General features: G+C 42.4%; 1 protein-coding gene across 1 annotated transcript in view; it reads left to right on the forward strand.

The window, feature by feature from the left end:
* UGGT2 (UDP-glucose glycoprotein glucosyltransferase 2) overlaps positions 1–20,683 on the forward strand; it is a 267,640-nt gene that overhangs the window by 176,780 nt on the left and 70,177 nt on the right. The window contains exons 24-26 of the mRNA XM_065407070.1: positions 664–759; positions 3,164–3,266; positions 8,936–9,015. Of these exons, the coding sequence (XP_065263142.1) occupies positions 664–759; positions 3,164–3,266; positions 8,936–9,015 (279 nt within the window). The remainder of the gene's footprint in view (positions 1–663; positions 760–3,163; positions 3,267–8,935; positions 9,016–20,683) is intronic.

The following is a 20,683-nucleotide window of genomic DNA, read 5'->3' on the forward strand; positions in this document are numbered from 1 at the left end:
ACAGTCCTATCAAATATAAAATATTCCCAGTGTTGTAGGGCCCAAATTAATGCTAACACTTCTTTCTCACATGGGGTAAATTCCTGCTCCACTCCATTTAAGATTTTACAGGCATGTGCTATTCGTCGAAGCCTTGTTTCATGATCCTGACTAAGCACTGCACTCATATCAGTATCAGTGGTAGCTAACTGTAGTTTGTTTTTTAAATGACAGAAGAAAATTAATGATGGAGATAAAACATTAAAAATTCAGTTAAAATGGCGCGGAAACTCTAGGAATAAATAAGATGCAGCCAAAAGATGGACTGATTTGCTGTGGCTGCTCATGGGAGTTGTCAGAGGGAATTTTTCCATGAACAACACCAAGAAAGGAACAGAGAGTTGTGGATACAAGTGGATTTTACCATTTAAACTGCTGGACTGTATATTCCATCTTGTAAATGTATAGAGGGTCACCTCTCCAGAACTATAGATTTAGTAGTTCTTGGTCAGTCACATTCTAAAGGCTTAGAGACTCAAGATTAAAAATCTTGTGACTATGGTGTCCTTAAAGAATCATATTTTTGCAGTCTTTTATGCACACAGATATACATTGAAAATGAATATTTTATTCCTTTTTTATTAGAAAAGTCACATATTAACTAAGTTTGTTTTATTGTACTAGTGGCAGTGATTTGATTATGAAAGTGGATGCCCTTCTCTCTTCATTGCCTAAAACAGCCATTAGACAAAATGTTGAATTTCTCAAAGAGCAACATAGGTAAGTTCAGTCTCTCATCATAATGTATATATAGCTATTGCATCTTAATATTAAACATTATTAATGCTTCAAGTACTGTATCCAATCTTCCAGAACTTCAGTAAACATTTTGTAGTTTTAAAAGAAGAAACTGATTTTGTGATTGTATAAACAGTTCAGGAAACCAATGAGCAACACAGTCCATCTTAATTTCACTACTCGTACATTGGTCAGTAATGGCAAAAGATTGACACATTTTATCTATTTCTAATCAACACTGACAAATAGAATTATATTGAGTGGAAGTGAGGGTACTGGGAGAGAAGAAGATGAATCAGAACATTATATTTACTTACTAATTTAAAAACCTGAAAGTAGTTAGTTAAAATTGCAGGAAAACTACAGCTACAAGAGAGCCTCACTAATCTGCACTGATGTGGAAAGGCCCAGTAGAGATTATTGAATTTTGTGGATTACTGATTATTGTTCGCAAGGTTAGTATATATGTTATTCATTTCCTGGAGTCGGGGATTAGCAGCATGTCACCTCTGCTCACACTTCTGGCACTCAGCACTGTCCTCAAACAAGACTATGTCACCTACAGATGGATGATGGTAATGCTCTCACCACCAACTCTATTTGCAATAGGGGTGGGTAAGTTCTCACTGTTGTGCTTTGACTGCTACAAGAATATATTAAAAGCAAGCAGGCAGATTTACATTGTGTTTGGGAGCCTTAAGCAGTGAGTTTAAGTGTCTGTGTTTGTTGCTCCCCCATCTCATTGACCCGAAACATGAGGAGCCAATGAAAGTCAGTATGCCACTGGCGTCTTTCTGTTGCTAAATGAAACTGGAAAATACTAAGGTTCACATCTGTAAATCTTTATTGGAAGGACAAGAAGTGTGAGGCAAGAGGAGGGGGATTCCTATCTTCTCATTAATGGTAAGCTCATGGTAGCCATCTTTAGTTTTACTTTCTTCCAATGGCTAGTTGCAGAAACAGGTTGAGTTTTTAAAGGCAGAAAGGGCAGCATTAGAACCATGACAGAAGAAGAGATTAACAGAAGAACCTTCCTGAAGACTCATTTATCCTCCTGTAATCATCACTCCCAAGTTCCTGTTCAGTTTTATTTGGAAAAACTGCCATGGCGTACTGAGTCTGGCCCTGCCTTTTTAGCATAGTGAGAGGAAGAAGAGCTGCACCAGCAGCCAGTTGCAAGTACCTTAGCCCTGGATCAAAACACACTGAGAACCTGAGGTGACATAGTACTCTCCCATGGGATTGTAGGATGTGAAACATCACTCGCACTGGCTACACTCCTGGCAGCACCTAACTGATAGGTTGTTTAGTGAAAAATAGTGGGAATTCACTAATCGTATTTGCAATGCATGATTTATTATCTTATGCATTTAATGAGGGCCTACTATTCATTCCTATGGCTCCAGCTTCCTCTAATCAAGAACCTATGATTAATACATTATCTCCTTTTAATCTGGTTTGTCAAAACAAATCCTTGTCTAGGAGGGACAAACAAGTTCCTCCATTCTATTATATTTAACATTTTAATTAATGTTTTAAATCAAATTTCTGTCACTGTTGACTCTTGATGATATTTTCTAAATCTGATGATTCAGGATAGAGAAAGGGATAAAGTGGGGCTGGGGACTGGTGGCTTCAGGTTGGGCTTATGATTTTGGACATTATATTAAAGACTGTTTGGATTATTTTATGACTAAGGTTTCTGAGGTTTGTGTAAATTTTATTTGACATTAAACTAGCCCAAGAAAGGGCTACTGTGAGTTACAACATAGACTATCTGGAGTATTTGAGCGGGTAATAGGGGCAGGATGCCTGTAAAGCAACCCCTGGCTATGAGAAGGTACTCAGTAGGCAGCCACAAACTTGTGAAGTCAGCAGGATGAAAGACCCTCCCCCGTCCCCCAAGGAGCAAAATGGATATAGGAAGGATGGAGAAAATTGTCTGTCTATGAGCTGATCAGTAGCAAAAGACCCAGACCTTCCTCCTGCAACTTTTGCAAAAGCAGCAGGAGGTACAGTTTTCCAACCAGTTACAGTGGGAGGAGTCCCAAAGTCAGCTCCAAAGGAACGCTCGGTAAGCGGCCACACCACTACACTATGGTGATTGGAAACCTGAGGAAGATTCTGGCTGATATTGCTTGCGTGAAAGGTTTATAATGAACAGAAAGGTAAGTATTTCTATTCATACTATGCTTTTCTGGACACTTCACAAGGAGACTCTGATAAATGTTTGGAGCAATATCTTATATTGAAAAATTCTTAAAGGTGATGTAAACTGCTAAAAATATGATAAATTCAGAACTAAGAAAACTGTTGATGATTGTTATTTCCACAAGTTTAATTTAGAATTTTTCATTTCACTTACATTTTACATCTTTTTTAACAGCATAGTAAAAATAGATCCTCAACAGAATGAACCATTCTATGATGTTATTGCTATTGTTGATCCTTTAACAAGAGAAGCACAGAAGATGGCACATTTATTGATTGTAAGACGATGGCAATTTCTTTTAATTTGTAGTTTTGTGTACTTTATCTTGTACTAAGCATGTTTTTGTTTTTCTTACTTTTACATGTATGTACCTGAAATATCAAAAAAAAAATTACAGCCTAACATTTATCTGAGAGATTAGTTTAACTTAAACGGTCAAATATACGTTTAACAATATAAAAAATGAATGTCTTCATTAGACGATATATCCATAAAATCTAACCTCATTTCAGTGCTTGAATGGATGTTCCTTTGGGTGGCTAGTGCTACTAAGAATATCCAAGAACAGTCCTCTATTGTGTGTAGCTGTTGATTATCTAGAGCTGCGGTTCTCAACTGGGGGTTCATGGCCCCCTGGGGGGCCTTGAGCAGGTTTCAGGGGGTCTGCTAAAATAATCAGAGAGCATACAGAAAATAAATGCTGTTTCCCCTTGCTCTGTCTGGACACATTGGCTTTCCCCCCCCCCTCTTAACCAGAGAGCGTGTTAATTTTCCTGCATGATATGCTGAAACCTGTTGGCTTCAGCAGGGCAGTCATTAGGGGGTAGCAAGCAGGGCAATTGCCTGGGGGCCCCACACCATAGGGAGCCCCCTGCGGCATGACTTGGGCTTGGGCTTGGACTTCAGCCCTGCGCAGTGGGAAAATACAGGCATATTAGTATTTGAACTTAATATTCAGTTTTTTATTTGTGGACTTATATTATCCATTTCTTTTTTATATTATATGTGTGTGTGTGTTTAACTGTATGACTTCCAATTTAATATAGCTTTTAATCTACTGGATGTGCAGAAAAACAATTGTTCTGGCACAGGTGGGCTGTGGATGGGCGGGCCTTAAAAAGAAAAAGGTTGAGAACCCCTGATCTTGAGAATACCATGGATACAAAGCTGCTAAAATTACCTTCCTTTCTCATGAGTCCTATTATGCCATTCCTTTAAGACTACCCATGTGAAATTTAAATTTCTTGCTTTGACTTCAAGGCCCTCCACAATTTTTCCCTAGTATGTCTTAATTCCTGTTGCAGTCTGTTTTACCTCCTTCCCCTTGAAAATGATGCAAGCCTCACAAAGTTGTTTCTTTTTTTTTCAACTCCCATTTTCATGCCTTTTTCCATGATGTTCCCTGTGCATGGAATGTCCTTCCAACCTTGGTACACTGGACTCCCACTTGCTTCTCACTCATAACTCTCCTGAGGATGAAGCTAAGCAAAATTTTGATCTCATGGGAAATTCTGATATTTCAACATTTGTTTTTGTCCCAAATTGGAACAAAAGGTTGAAATATCAATTTGTCTGAGAACAAATTGTTCTGAAAAATTCAGTTCAGAAGTGATGAAATGTTAAGTTTCAGCATTTCCAATCAAAATGAAACATTATGTTTCTGAATCAAAATATTTTTGTTTTGGGTTGATGCACAAACTGTATTTTCCTGTTGTGGTACATTGCCTCTTGAGAGTTGTAGTTCAGGTCTGATGTTCCTGTGCTCCTTTATGAACTGAACTCCCTGGCTCAAATACATCTCCCATGATGTACCTGCAGCTATGTAACTTCCATGATGCACAATGCCACTTAGTCAAAGGGGGAGGCTGCATTGCATCATGAAAGTTGCCACCCACCTAGGGAGCCCAGCCCGAGAAAGAATGGAGACCTGAACTTCATCTCCCAAGAGGCAACTTGCAGTGATAGGAGTTGCAGTTTAATGTTGAAATGAGTCAAAACAAAACATTTTGAGTCAGTTCAATAAACCAAATAAAAATATTCAGAAACTGCATTTTCTGTTGAAAAACTATTCAGCTCTACCTATTTCATTATGCCCTACAAACATTAAACCATTACACCTCCTCCAGAAGAGTGTGTTTGTTTAAACAAGCATGAACACATATAAAACCCAAAGGGAAAAGATTTTAAGTTCGGCCATCTCTGGGTATCTTGTCTTGTATATGTCTGGCATCAAGACCATAAGCTCTTCTGTGCTGGGTTTATATTTATATATTGTTTTGTAAAGCACCAAACATTTTCCCGGTGTTCTACAAATAATAATAATGGTAACTATCCATGGCATAAATCCTGTGTGTTATGTAGTGCAACAAAAAAATTAAGGCGTCATCCCCCAGTAAATGATTAGTGTCCCAATCATTTATGAGCAGTTTAATCAAAATCATTCATGATTTGTGTGCTCTGGTGAAAGCATTCTATTTTTGTAGTACCTTGTGTCATTTGGTAGTCACTTCAAACTAGTCTCATGATACTGTATTGGAGAAACTTAAAATTGTCATGTATAAGAAGATGAACAGGCTTTTGTTAGGTTACAAAGGCACAGTTAGGAGTTCCAGATAATTCGAAAACTAGTCTGAGAAAGTATGACACTTAGTAAGCCGAACTAGATTCCTTGAACCAAATGCAGCCTAAGTATACTAGAAAACAGCCTTATGACTCTGAACAGTGTTAACCTTCCAGTTTTAATTGCTGTTATATTTATCTGCTTTCCTTTATATAATCACCAGAGAATTCAGCATTAAACATTGAGTTGTCCACAGAACAAAAGAAATGTGAGCAAGAAGTTTTATTCTCATTTTGTAAATAGCACCTATGTACTGTGATAGACCCAGACCAGTTGGGAACAGCAGAGTAGCAGAAGGGAGATATACTGGCCACTGGATATGTAGTTTTCTGTTCCCTGAGTGACCAGAGCAGGGGCTGCCCCAGGCTAATAGACCACCTGACTCCAATTAACCTGCTAAGAGTCAGGGGAGGCACTTAAGCACCTGACTCTAATTAAGGCCCCTCTGATGCTATAAAAGGGCTCACTCCAGTCAAGCCAGGGGGAGCCAGAGGAGAGGAAGTGTGTGAGAGGAACTGGGAGCAAGAGGTGTGCAAGCAGCTGAGAGTGAGTAGGCGTACTGCTGGAGGACAGAAGTACAAGCCTTATCAGACATCAGGAGGAAGCTCCGGTGGTGAGGACAAAGAAGGTGTTGGGAGGAGGCCATGGGGAAGTAGCCCAGGGAGTTGTAGGTGTCGTGCAACTGTACCAGGAGGCACTCTAAACAGCTGCAGTCCACAGGGCCCTGGGCTGGAACCCGGAGTAGAGGGCGGGCCCGGGTTCCCCCCATACCTTCCAACTCTTGATCAAACACAGGAGGAATTGACCTGGACTATAGCTTCTACCAGAGGGGAAGGTCTCTGGACTGTTTCCTGACCCACAGGGTGAATCTGTGAAGCGAGCAATCCGCCAATAAGCGCAGGACCCACCAAGATACAGGAGGAACTTTGTCACAGTACCAATACTATGGAGATGGGTGCATCATAGAAATGACTACAAACAGATAGAAAGAAATAAGAGAGTAGGTGGAAATGCCTCAAAAATTCTGGGATGAAGAGTTTAACCTATCATTGGTAATATCAGCATAATTCTTGAATGTTTGCTACTTTGCTGTTGCAGAACTAACATAGATTTCATAAGAGAGAAAACATTATCTTTAAACTGGGAGGTACAGATTAAAACAAGTTTTAATACATAATGCAAGGAGATGAAGACAACAGCTGTTTCTAAAAAAAAAAATTTTTTTGTTAATATTTTGGAGAAAAACATATTAAAATTTAGAATATGGAGGACATTCCATGCTGGATCAGAACTAATTTTAGGGCAGGTCTATATTTTACCTAAATTAACTGACAATAATATTTCTTTAATGCAGATACTTAGAACTGAAAGAATTCTTAAGATATATACTGATTGTTACTGAAGCTTTAGAGAGGGTTTGACAGGAGGCCGGGCTTAGCAGTGGCATCACCTAGTGCTTAAGTCGTTGACCCTCAATTTCCTTCTGGGTCTCTGGTGCCTCCTGTTGCCAACTCCTCCAGAACTGGGATGGCCTGCCTTTTGGTGGGTGGCAGCTCAGCCCAATTTAGCTCAACTCCCCTTTTAGTGGTAGCAGTGTCCAATGAACTGTAGAGGGTCCTGTGTCCTTAAAACGGAAGGAGCCTCAGTCTGTTTCCTAGCTCCTGTAGGTGGCTCGCCCTTGCCACAAGGCTTCCAGTGTCTCTTGTCTTCTCTTTACTCCTGAGAGGGGTGGAAAGGTGTTGGTTAGGGAACCCCAAGCCCTCCCACTCCACCAGACTCTGACCCAGGGCCCTATGAGAGACAACCAATGTCAGGCACCAGAACATACCTCAAGACTGCCTCCCTGGACCACTTCCTACCATCCACTCCCCTCCACAGTCTCAAAGTCCAGCTTAAGATAGCAAAAGGGAAAAAAGTGAGGGTAACAATCTTCAGCCCAGGGTTCCCAAACTTTTTGCCTGCATGACCCCATTTTGAGACTTATTGTTTCCTGTGACCCCAGACAGTACAGGCAACACAGCGACCAAGCAATTCAAGGAATTCAGCATGTTAATTAGTGCTCTTTAATGTGAGACATGGTCTTGCACGTTGCGACACAGCTTCTCAAAGTCCGGCAGCATGTTAGAAATTGCACATCTAATCTCTGATGTGACATCAATGGTAGATGGATATTGTGGCCTGATGGACACAAGTGCACTGAATCCAGCTTCACACATATATGTGCTTGCAAATGGTACCATCAGTTTCAAGGCACGTGTGGAGAGTGCAGTATAGTCATTCTTGACAGTGAACCAGAACTCTGGGAGAGAAAGTTGGACATATGTTCCTTTCAAGGCTCGATTGCAGGAAATTTCGATGAGCTGTTTGATTTGAACTGCTGGCAAATCCATGGCATCAGGCTTGCAATGAAAGGGATTTCACACACAGTCAGACTTTGACATGTCCAAATCAGGGGGAAAAGGTTTCAAACTGTTGCTTCATCTGGCTGAGATGCTCGGTCATCACCTGTGTGAGAGGCTAAATAATTTCATTGTCAGCCAGGAGTTTGCAGCACAGAGACAGCGACTTAAAACAATTCTTTACTGAGTGTCAACAGGGTACTCGGGGTCTCATAAAAGAAGATATGAGCCCTGCCTTAAGGAGCTTACAAGACATTGCAGATTCCCATCTCAGAAAAGGGTAGCATAGGCTCTTACCAGCTCAAGCAGAGAGAATGCTCTGTTGATAAGCTTGCTGCCCACAAATAAGGATCTTCTGGATTCAAGTCTCTCGCATGGATGCTTGCACAGCTGGATGGTGCTAATGGCCAAGTGGCGTTCGCAAAGCCACCTCCACACAGCCTGGATCTGCTCCACAAATGTCAGGCCAGGAGGTGCGACATTTGTGGAGTAGGCCCAGACATGTTTGTGGCCATCATTGTCTCACAAGTGAAATCTTGCCCCTTGGATCCATGCCCCATCTACTGATCCACAGTTTGGGAGTTGCTGAGGTAGTCCCTCCCTTCCCAGTGGAGACTTCTGTAGCAGATTTGGTCAGGAGATCTCAGGGCAGATCTGCCCTGTTCCCTCATCTGCCCCCATCTGATTTGTCTGGCTCCATTTAAAGCCCCTTGCTCTAGCTGGAGCATGGTCTGCAGGTTCAGGGGAATGGAGTCACCTGGGCCGAGAACTGCTCCTTAACCCCTTCCGTTCTAGTGTGGAGTGAATACACCCCATCACAGAGGGGAAAAAAGATTTGTCAAGAGAATAGTTTGTTTTCAAAGCCAAGGAAGTTTGATAACTACCCAAACCCATTTTTTAATATGGAAAAATTCTCTTTTCTATTAGGTACTTGGAGATATTGTCAACATGAAATTGAGGCTGTTTATGAACTCTAGATCTAAGTTGTCAGAAGTACCTTTGAAGAGGTGAGTAAGAAACGATAGCTGTTCTTTGAGATATGTGATATAATATGACTAAAAGAAGCTGCAGTGATACAATCTCCTCAAGAATCAGTAATGTTTCAGGGAGGCTGATTCCTGCTGCTGGATTAATTAGTTTCTGTGAATTTAAATTGAATAGTACTGTAGCGGTTTATACATAACAAGATATTTTGTGTGAGATTAAAGTAATTAATGAGAATACATTTTTCAAATTTAAAATCACAAAAATATTTATATTTAAAAACACCGATTGAAAGTTTCTTGTCCATTGTTTTTTCTGCAACAGTTAATTTCTCAAACATCAAAAAGAGTTGAGAGAGCTACACATGGGGTCTTTTAACTAAAATGCATAATATCAGCTTCATTTATTGGTGACTTAAATATTTAACCCTCATTCTTTCTTTAAAGCATTTATGGAATTCCTCCTTGTTCTTTAGTATTTCCATTTTATTCTCTTCTGTAACCCATCAAATTGTTTCACCTAATTTTGCATGAAGGTACTCATTTAGAATAACACCTAGAAAAGTCTTAGAAAAAGTACTTGTGCTTGTCCCTTTTGCAAAACTCAAGACTATTTCTTCAATAAACATTTTGAAAGAAATGTAACTCTTGTTCTAAGGAAAGTCATGAAACTGTAGAACCAACACAAAGGTCAGAAGCACCTGTAAAATCTTAGCATGACTGCTCTAGGATGTGCCATCAACAAGCCATCTTTCTAAAAGGCAGGACTGCTCACTTTCAAGATTCTTGAGCCCTCACATTCTTTGACAGGTAGTATTGGAAGTTTTCTGCTACTGTTATTCCCTGGAGCTCAATGCTCCCCTGCATCTGTTCTTCTTTCCCTCTCCTATTACACTGCTCTACAGCCAAAATGCTTCTGAAATAAATGTAGTCAAACTTTACTAATTCTGGGTCACTGAGAACGAAAATGATGCTTAAAATTGTTGATTGGCTCTAGTTTTCAAGATATGCTATTGGGTCAGTATATACGATCCTTGACTTGGGAATGGCGGAGGATAAGTGAGTTATAAAGGGAAGGGATCTCAATTTAAACCAGAAATGACTAAAATACATCTTTGACTGGATCTATGAATAAATCTATGACTGGATTTGGACAGTTCTTGCTTTTTAGGCAAAACAATGAATGATGCACTCTGAAGCTGGTATTGCGTCATACATGATATGAATTGCATCATGTTATTCCTAGAAGTCATGGATGATGCAATCATAACGAAGCTTACGTCACTCTGCTGAACAAATTGCCCTATATCAGCTCTAGAAATCATACAGTGTTGTGCTCTCTTCTTTGTCAGTGTTTGATTTTGCAAAGGGACACATTTCTGTTTAGCCAAAGTGAGCAGAGATGCCTCGTACTTGTGTGAACAGTGCAGATAACTTCTGCTATGTTTGTGGTGAAGTGACTTTTGCATCACAAAAGCGCAGTATAACCACTATGGTTAAGAAAGCCTATCGCCTTTCTTTTGGCTGCAAAATTGGAGATCAGGACAAGAGGTGGGCCCCACACATATGCTGCAACACTTGTGCAACAAATCTTCCCCAGTGGTTGAACAGGAAAAGGAAATCTATGCCTTTTGCAGTGCCAATGATTTGGAGAGAGCCAACAGATCATACCAGCAATTGTTACTTCTGCATGGTGCCTCCAGTTGGGAAAGGTGTGTCAAAGAAGAAAAAGTGGACTGTGCATTATCCAAACATTCCATCAGCTATACGCCCAGTACCCCACGGAGAAGGACTGCCGGTTCCTGATGCACCAGAATCATTCTCACTTGAGTCAGACGAGGAAGAGGATGAAACTTCTGGTCCTGAACCATCAATGTCACAGGACCCACATTTTCTCCCATCCTCCTCCTCTGAACCACACCTCATAACACAAGGTGAACTGAATGACCTTGTCAGGGATTTGGAACTCCCCAAGAGTAAGGCAGAGCTGTTGGGCTCCAGACTACAGCAGTGGAATCTCCTGGCAGGTGATGTTAGGGTTTCCATGTTCCGTGACCGTCAAAAGGATCTTGTCCCATTCTTCTTCATGGAAGGTGATCTTGTAGCCTGCAACAACATGGATGGTGTGACGGCAGCCCTCAACATCGTTCACGATCCAGATGAGTGGAGACTGTTCATTGATTCATCGAAGACGAGTCTTAAAGCTGTTTTACTGCATAATGGCAATGTTTTGCCATCAATTCCAGTTGGTCATGCAGTCCATATGAAGGAAACCTATGACAACATGAAACAACTTTTGAGGTGCATCAACTATGACCAACATCAGTGGTAGCTTTGTGGCGATTTGAAGGATGTTGCTCTCTTGCTTGGTCTGCAGACTGGATACACAAAGTACTGCTGTTTTCTCTGCGAATGGGATAGTCGTGCAAGAGATTCCCACTACATCAAGAAAGATTGGCCACTCCGACAGTCATTGGAGCCTGGGAGGAAAAGTGTTCAGCATCCACCACTTGTTGAATCAAGGAAGATTTTGTTACCACCCTTACACATCAAGCTGGGTCTGATGAAGAACTTTGTCAAGGCCATTGACAAAACACAAGCAGCTTTCAAGTACCTCCGTGGAAAATTTCCAAGGTTAAGTGAAGCTAAGATAAAGGAAGGTGTCTTTGTTGGTCCTCAGATTCGTGAACTTCTTCGAGATGATGCATGTGACCATGCACTGCGTGGCAAGGAAAAGACGGCATGGAAAGCCTTCCAATTAGTGGCAATAAATGTTCTCGGAAACAACAAGGCAGACAACTACAGGTTGTTGGTGGAAAACCTCCTCAAGGCATACAAAAGCCTTGGTTGCAACATGTCACTAAAGATACATTTTTTGCACTCTCCTCTAGATTTTTTTCCACTGAACTGCGGAGCAGTGAGCGACGAGCACGGCGAGCGATTTCACCAGGAAATTGCAACAATGGAGAAACGCTATCAGGGCAAATGGAGCCCATCAATGCTTGCAGACTATTGCTGGACAGTGACAAGAGATGCTCCATTTAATGAATACAAGAGACAAGCCAAGAAGCGCCGAGTAGACACTGAATAGGACTAAACTATGTACAGAATAGTGTTTTGCCTTTTGTTTCATAATAAATTTTATTTATATAACCCTTTTGCTGATTTTTAAAGTGTTACATAAACAGGACAGGTGAAATATTCTCATGTAAAGCAACCATAAACACATGAAAAGACCTAGGTTTACAATTTATGATTAAAACTGTACTATCTACACCATATACATAGACATAAAATGTAAAAACTTAAATATCTTAGAAACAGTAGCCAATCAGTTGTTTTAATTGTCATATTTGAATTCAGCACATCAAAATACATAATAAATAGCACATTTTATCTCTGAAGCAGACGACTTCTCAAAAATTGTAGACCAGTGTTATCCCTATTATATATAGGGATAATAAAGCCAGTTTCCTCAGAACAATGATCCTTTGGTGTGTGCTCCATCTTCATTGTTCTTAAAAAATGGGAGGATTACAAGAATCGATAGATCTCAAAAGACTGAACAGATGGATAAAGAAAAGTACACTGCGAGTGAAGACTTTCAACAACCCTAGTGACTGTGGCCAGGTGTACACCACAAAGATTTGTCAGCATAGCTATCTCGGTCAGGGGTGTGAAAAAATCTGCACCCCGACCGACATAGCTATGCCGGCAAGCCCCCCTGTGTTGATGCAGCTATACCTGCAAGAGTTCTTTTGCCAATATAGCTTATGTTGTTTGAGAAGGCAGTTTACCTATACTGACAAAAAAAACTTCTTATGCCGATATAAGCTGCAGCTCCACTAACAGTCTCTGATGGTATAGCTATACTGGTATAGCTGTATCGGCAAAAGCTTTCTAATGTAGGCTAGCTCTTTGTCAGCAGGAGACTTTCTGATGTCTGTGGCTGAAGTGGTCACATACTTTCATCTGCCACAGGAGAGTCCTAAGTTTTGCATATGAGAGTTTACACTTCCAGTATTGGATTTTCTCATTTAGGGCTAGTTTAGATGGTGAGTTAGTGCATAGAAACTGGGGAATAAATCTACAGTGCACTAGTATGATGTGCACTAACAGGCTGTGTGGACTCTGCTATCGCAAGAGTTCCCTAGTGCACTTTGATCTACTCCCATTTCAAAGCAGAGTAAATCTAAGGGCTAGTCTACACTTACCGGGTAGTTCGACGTCTGCGGATCGAAGTTCCGAGTTCGATTTATCGCGTCTGGTGTGGACGCGATAAATCGAACCAGGAAGTGATCCCCGTCGACTGCGGTACTCCAGCTAGACGAGAGGAGTACCGCAAAGTCGACGGGGGAGCCTGCCTGCCGCGTGTGGACCGCGTCTGAACCGCGGTAAGTTCCAAGTAAGGTATGTCGAATTCAGCTACGTTATTCACGTAGCTGAATTTGCGTACCTTACTTCGACTTGGGGGGTAAGTGTAGACCAAGCCTAAGTGATTTACAGCAGAGCTTGTTGTGCACAAACTCACTGACTAGACAAGCCCACAGTCTCTCTTTAGTCCCCAGAAACTTCATGAAAATGTAGATGGTTCTGATTGTTAGATTCAGACACCAGGGAATCTATCTTTATCCCTTACAGGATCCCCTTGATTAAGAATGCTTTGTCCCCAGGTCTCCTGCACCTTTGTCCTGGCCTTTGTGATCTACCTTGTCCTGGAGGAGCGCAGTTGGTGTGGTGGTTTGTAATTTAAAATTCAGTCTTTATCGCAGCTGGGCTTGATTCATTAATTGTTTTGAATATTAGGACCAAAACCTCAAACTGCAGTGGAAATTAACTGGGAGTTAGTTAAGGGGCTGAAGCATGGGTCTGATTGCTCACAGCACTCTAAGCCATGCAGAAGGGGGCAGCCACATTCTATACTTGCTGGAATATGTGCATTGTTTTCACATTCAGTTTCAGATACAGTGAATTACAGTAATCCAACCTGGAGGTGACAGATTCATGGATCAGTGTGGCCAGGTCTTCATCTCTGAGAAAGGGACGGAAGTTTCCTAGTGAGCCAGAGGTGAAAAAAGACTTTTTTAGATACTGATGCTGTCTGGTCATCCATGTTTAGTGTGAAGTCAGATAGGACCCAGAGGGTTGGCACCACTTTGACAAATGGTGGTTTTAGGTCTACAGTGGAAGGTAGAAGCAATGTCTCAGCTAGTTCTTAAATGCATTTCCCCCTTCTGATAAGCATCACTTCATTCTTGCCTGATGAAAGATTAAAGTGAAAAATAGCTGTCTACATCCACTCCAAATGATAACTCATTTTGGGGGGTAAAGAAGATCCTATTATAGCTGGAGTCTTCCCTAAAGATACAGGCCTCTAACAGTTCATTGGTCTCTGCTGCTCTAGGTCTGCTAGCATTCTGCATAGACTTTGCATCCTCGGCAAGACTTCACACGTGGACCTACAGAAATTTCTACTTTGAGTATGGAATCATTCATATGGAAAATGTTGTCATTGGAAAATATCCATTTTGGAAATAGCTTCTCCTTCACCCTCCCTAAATTGAAGTGCAAGTTTGCCAATTTAAGTCTTCTTGACTCAGTTGTTCTCTTAGCATAACTAATTGGTATAGCATTTCTGGTGCTTTTGTTTAACTAAATGATAACTTTAAAGTACTCCAAAGCTTGTCTCTCTCACCAACAGAAGTTTCTCCAATAAAAGATATTACCTTACCTACCTTGTGTAACCCATAATTAGGTCCACTTCTTTGTTTTCTGCTTTAATTTTATATAGTAATCAGGAAGCTGGGTCACTACCAAAATAATTAAATCATTTGTTACAATATTTTGAATTCCCTTGTTTTTGTGCATTCTGTCAGGCATAAAATAGGTTCTATGCAGGAAATAAATAATTGTAGGGCTTCATAATTGCTAGGCCAATTTGAACTTGCTCACATATACAAAATGGTCTCATTCTTCTGGTGAATATTCTGCCTCCAACCTAATCTCCTGTCTTCTTTTGGCTTTCCCATTAGCACATATGCTCTAAAAGTGATGAATGTGTAATACTTTTGGTTTGAATTAACAATCAAGCATCTGTTTTTGTAAGGATTTAATTGTGATGCCTGAAAAGTCTCCATCACCAAAGTTCAAACAAAAATGTATCTACAAATATTAAATATATAAAAAGTGAAACAAATATAAGGAATGCCAAAATTGTGTCTGATATTTAAGACATCTGGGATTCTTCTTTAAACATATTGTCACACTTAGTCCTTTCAGATATTAATAACATGGATCTTTGAAAAATTTCAGTTACCATGGATTATTAGGGAGTCCAAAGTGTTTGAGGGGGAGAGTAAAAATCTCAAAAGGATATTAATACTTTTATTTAACAGTGTTTTATTCAAAACTAGCACTGTGTGAAACATAGTTTGGTCCATTGTGATTTTAATTATTTCCTCCTCCTTCAAGTGATGGTCCCTACTATATTCCACCGAGGGTTATGCACATGCGCCTGGAGCCAGAGCATTTCAAAGTATCATTGCTCAGCTGTCCACGCATGTGTCCTTGTATTGCCTTATGGTTTCGCCTGAGGTGATAAAGGGCGAGGCGGACCTTCTGCAGCTCCAGTTCCTTCTCACCGCCACATGGTCTGAGTTGGAACTTCTGCTGACCTCTTGTTCTTAGTGACACATTTTCAAAAACATTTCTTATTTTCGTTCATAGTTAGGATTTTATTGTTTTTTGTTGTACTTTGGTAATTCCTAGCAGTTTTTTTAATTAAAAACTTGGGACTCCACTTCAGTGGTTTTTCCTGCCAAACATCCTCCCCGACCCCAGCTCCTGCGTCTAGGTAGTAGATTATGCTAAAGATGCCAGGATTCAAAGTCTATGCTTCCTGCCCTTGTTCATTTTCCATCGGCAGCAAACACCAATGCTGTTTGTGCTGTTTGGGGGAAGCCCACATTGCCTCCAGGTGCAGTATCTGCCTCTCCTTCCCTGCCTGTATACAGGAAGCCGAGCTCTCTGCCTCAAGAAGCACCTCATGGAGGTAGCCATGGCTCTGAAATCAGATCCTGGCCGGGGAACACCTTTCACCCCATATATCAGCCTGAGCAATCCAAGAGTGCTCCCCCTACTGTGGAGCCTCCATCAGGATCCACCAGTACCAGTGATATGGACCCCTCATTGGGGCCTAGCCATGAGCCACGGAAGCATGTGCATAAGCATGGCAGTAAGTCTTCCTCTAAATCCAAGAAGGATGCTGCACCGTCCACAAGTTCCAGCCACAGAGGAGCTACACACTACAAGACACACTAGAGTGATGAGAGGCCACTCTGCTTGCCTGGCACCGGATCCCCGTGTATCCCTCCTGCCTTGGCTCTGCCGACATTCCATGAATTTTAGTTTCTGAGACAGGCACTTTTACCAGTTCCAGTCCTGTCAAGGGACTGAATACCATAGACTCTGGGGAGAATCAAAAGCACTCCTGTCCTGACGAACTGTTCACTCTGGAAAGAGTGAGGTCTCTGCCTATTCCAGTGCACTCATCTCTGCAGAGAGCACCATCTCCTGCATTACATCTACCTCCTGCTGACCATACCTCTCCAATGCATCCCATTCTAGTGGCTCCGTTGGCACTGCCATTCATGCAAGACTCTGACTCCTCTGAATCTGAGGACCCAGACGTTCAGCACAGTCTGTCACGTCCATTCCAGAACATGACTACCAGAGGGTTCCGATGGCTGCGTGGCAGTTTTCTCCCTTGCCTTACCCAAGAAGCTGGTATACAGCTCCTTGGGCACAAGTACAACAGCAGCAGGATCAACCAGGTTGGCCATATTGGAGCTTATGTACCCAATAGTCACTTTCGGAACAGTCTTGTTCGGCTCAGGAGAACTCCCCTGTTTCACCGTCCCACCCTTCATCCAGTAGACATTCAGAAATGGCATTATATGTTGCACCAATCAATCCAGTACCAGCGTATCCAGAGAGATTCCCTTCATCATCTCAAGACACTGCTGTATCCTTGACCTCTTCCTCCCTGCCAGATGATTATCGTCAGTTTCAAGAACTATAGAGAATAGCCAATGCTCTTGTGATCCCACTGGAAGAGGTGCAAGACAGTCAGCACCAGTTACTAGACATTCTTCACACATCAGCACTGCCAAGGGTGGCCTTACCAATCAGTGATGCCATTCTTCAACTGCTTCCAATACAGGGTTCTCCCATTCGGACTTACCACCGCTCTGAGTTTTTACAAAGGTTTTCTCTGTGGTAGCGGCTCACCTACAATGTCGTGGAATTCTTGTTTTCCCATACCTGGACAACTGGCTGCTGGCAAAAGAGGAAGCTCGAGCATCAATGCCCCATCTTCTTCTACTCCTCTCCTCCCGAGTGAGCATCAATATCAAAAATTCAACTTTGTACCTTACTTGGTCCATGGAATTCATAGGAGCTCACGTCAATTTGGCCTGCGCATGAGCTTATCTGCCGCAGGACAGATTCCAGAGCCTACTGGACCAAATAGCCCTGATAACCTCCAACCCTTTGGTCTCAGCCAGGACCTGTCTCTCCATCCTAGGGCACTTGGCGGAGTGCACATACATCACACTTCACCCGCCTGAATCTTCTCTGTCTATAACTATGGCTGCAAAGAGTTTATTCCCCTATGCACCAATCCATGGACACCATATTCAATGTTCCACGGAGGTCATCTCTTCTCTTCAGTGGTGGACAGACCAGATACAAGACTGCTTTGGGATGTGCTTCCTCCCATCCTCGCCAACCGTGACAGTCATAACAGACGCGTCACTCTCAGGCTGAGGCGCTCACATTGGCGATCACATGACACAAGGCACCTGGTCCATGCGAGAGGCCAGGATGCACATAAACATTCTCAAACTTTGAGCTGTACGCAAAGCATATCATGTGTTCTTTCCAGCTATCCGCTAGTGCCACATCCTCGTCATGTCAGACAGCACCACCACAGTATACTACATAAACAAGGGGGCGCGAGGTCCCCAGCGCTGTGTATGGAGGCAATTCCCCTTTGGAAATGGTGCATCGAACACCATATTCTTTTGTCAGCAGCCTACCTGCCTGGCACCTAGAACGTGTTTGCAGATTCTCTCACCAAGCATTTTGCAACTGACCACGAATGGGAGTTGCACAACACGATAATCACTGACATCTTTGGTCACTGAGGCACACCAATCATCTCACACCGGTACCAAGTGCACCCAGTATTGCTCTGGAGAGAACTCTGTGCCCACTCACTGGGCGACGCTGTAGTTTTCGATTGGTCAGACCGGACAAACTACACTGGGGTCGGCAACCTCTGGCATGGGGCTCGCCAGGATAAGCACCGTAGCGGGCTAAGCCAGTTTGTTTACCTGCCGCGTCGGCCAGTTCGGCCGATCGCAGCTCCCACTGAGAACAGTTCAGGCCAATGGGGGCTGCGGGAAGCGGCGCGGGCGAGGAATGTGCTGGCCGCGGCTTCCCACCACCCACCCACACTTCTACCCCTTATCCTCCACAAACTCAGGTGGGAGAGAGTGACAATCATTCTGATTGTTCTGTTCTGCTCTCGCCAATTCTGGTTCCCTCTTCTTCTGTGCATGTTGAAACAATGTTCACTTCCACTACAGACATTTCCGGAATGGCTGACACAATACAACAGCAGACTTAGGCTTCCAATCCATGGACGCTACACCGGACAGCGTGATTTTTGGATTGACACCTCTATTAGCACAAGAATGTTCATTGGCAGTTCAAGATGTCCTCTCCAGTAGCCAAAAAGACTCCATAAGGTGATCCTATCAGGCCAAATGGACATGCTTCACCTCCTGGGCCCTACAGCAAGGTCTTGCCCCTGAAGCTGTGGGCATCTGTGACATTCTGTACCTTGGGGGAGCATACTGTAACCCCCATATTCCTCATTTTTCATATAATTGTGATCTTACATATAAAGCATGCCTTGTAAGGTATCAGGGGAAAGGTTATGATCTGCTGAAAGTCATTTCTCTATCCATTTATGTGTATCATTAATGCGTATGAAGTTATGAGAATTGTGTTGTATGGTGGTCACTAAAACATGCTGTAAGTTGGGGAATCAGCCAGATATTAGCTCCCCAGAGGCAACAGCAAGGAAAGTAATGCGGGCTATCAAACAACCCATCAACAGCCATTGTCCAGCAAGGGAGCTACAATGCAATGACTCACCTGCATGAGGCCACACCAGGGGAATTGCTCAACCTTGCTTGGAGAGACTCAGCAATGCCCCCCAGACATGCCTGGATTTGTGCTCCCCAAGCACATGGACTGAGGGTATAAAATAGAGTGGACACATACTGGGCCCTTCTCCTGCCCCCACCTATGCTACAAGCAACCAAGACACTGAGAAGAAGACAAGATTCCAACACAGGAGATTGGCCCAGGTTTAAGGAACAAACCTGTATATTAAGGACTGCAACATCCAGTTGTGTGAGGAAAAACTGCTTAATCTAGTTGCTGCCCAGTCTAATAGGGTTGATAGTTTAGACTGCGTGCTTATATTTTCTTTTCTTTTGGTAACCACTCTAACATTTTGCCTATCACTTATAATCACTTAAAATCTACCTTTGAAGTTAATAAATCTGTTCGTTTATTCTACCTGAAGCAGTGCGTTAGGTTTGAAGCGTGTCAGAGACTCCCATTGGGATAACAAGCCTGGTACATATCAATATCTTTGTTAAATTGACGAACTCATATAAGCTTGCAGTGTCCAGCGGGCATAATGGAACACTGCAAGACGGAGGTTCCTAGGGTTGTGTCTGGGACCGGAGATATTGGCTAGTGTCATTCGGTTGCACAATCCAAGGAGTAGTTTACATGCCAGAGGCTGTGCGTGAACAGCCCAGGAATGGGGGTTCCTACAGCAGAGCAGGGTAAGGCTGGCTCCCAGAGTCAAGGATTGGAGTCACCTAGCAGATCACCAGTCCAGATAACACCAGGGGAATGACACAGCATCTCCATACTCTTAGACTATTTCCCCCACCTGAAAACCTTGGAACTCACTCTCAGCTCTATCAGAGTGCATGCAGCCACCATTAGTGCTTTGACCTCACACACTCTGAATGCATAGCTTTTGTCTTCGTAAGTTCTGAACTGGCTCATGCAGTTCAGAATACCTCCAGAGCTAGTCAAAACTAGCTGTGTCAAATGACTTCATCTCTGGGAGGGGTTGAAGGTGATTGTAAGTCCCTTTTGAGATGACTGTGATGTCAACTCCTGAGTCAGTTTTAAACTCAATAGTCCATGAATATTCAGTTTCACTCTCTAGGCAGGTTCTATATCATCATAAGTGATAAGAGCCATTGTTTCTAGGATCTGCTTGTCTGTAATATGAGTCAACTCCCTTACTGTTTGGTGTGGCAAACAACTGCAAAATTTCCATATCTCATGGATTTATTACACCGTGTGCCTCTGGCTGGAGATTCATCATATCCTGGGATATGGCTTTTTCCATACCTTGTGCATGTAGGCTGAATTTGTCCCTCTAAGCCTGGGAGTTCTCTCTCCTTTCCTTAGGGGTTTTATGATAATGACTTTTAATACTCAAGTGTCTATTACTCAAGTTTCTCAAGCTTCTAAGCTAGTTTCAGGTTTTTCAAGGTGCTCCTGCCTTTTGTTCTATTTGACTAATTCTGAC

Source organism: Emys orbicularis, chromosome 1, assembly GCF_028017835.1.
Source record: "Emys orbicularis isolate rEmyOrb1 chromosome 1, rEmyOrb1.hap1, whole genome shotgun sequence".
Taxonomy (NCBI): Eukaryota; Metazoa; Chordata; order Testudines; family Emydidae; genus Emys; species Emys orbicularis.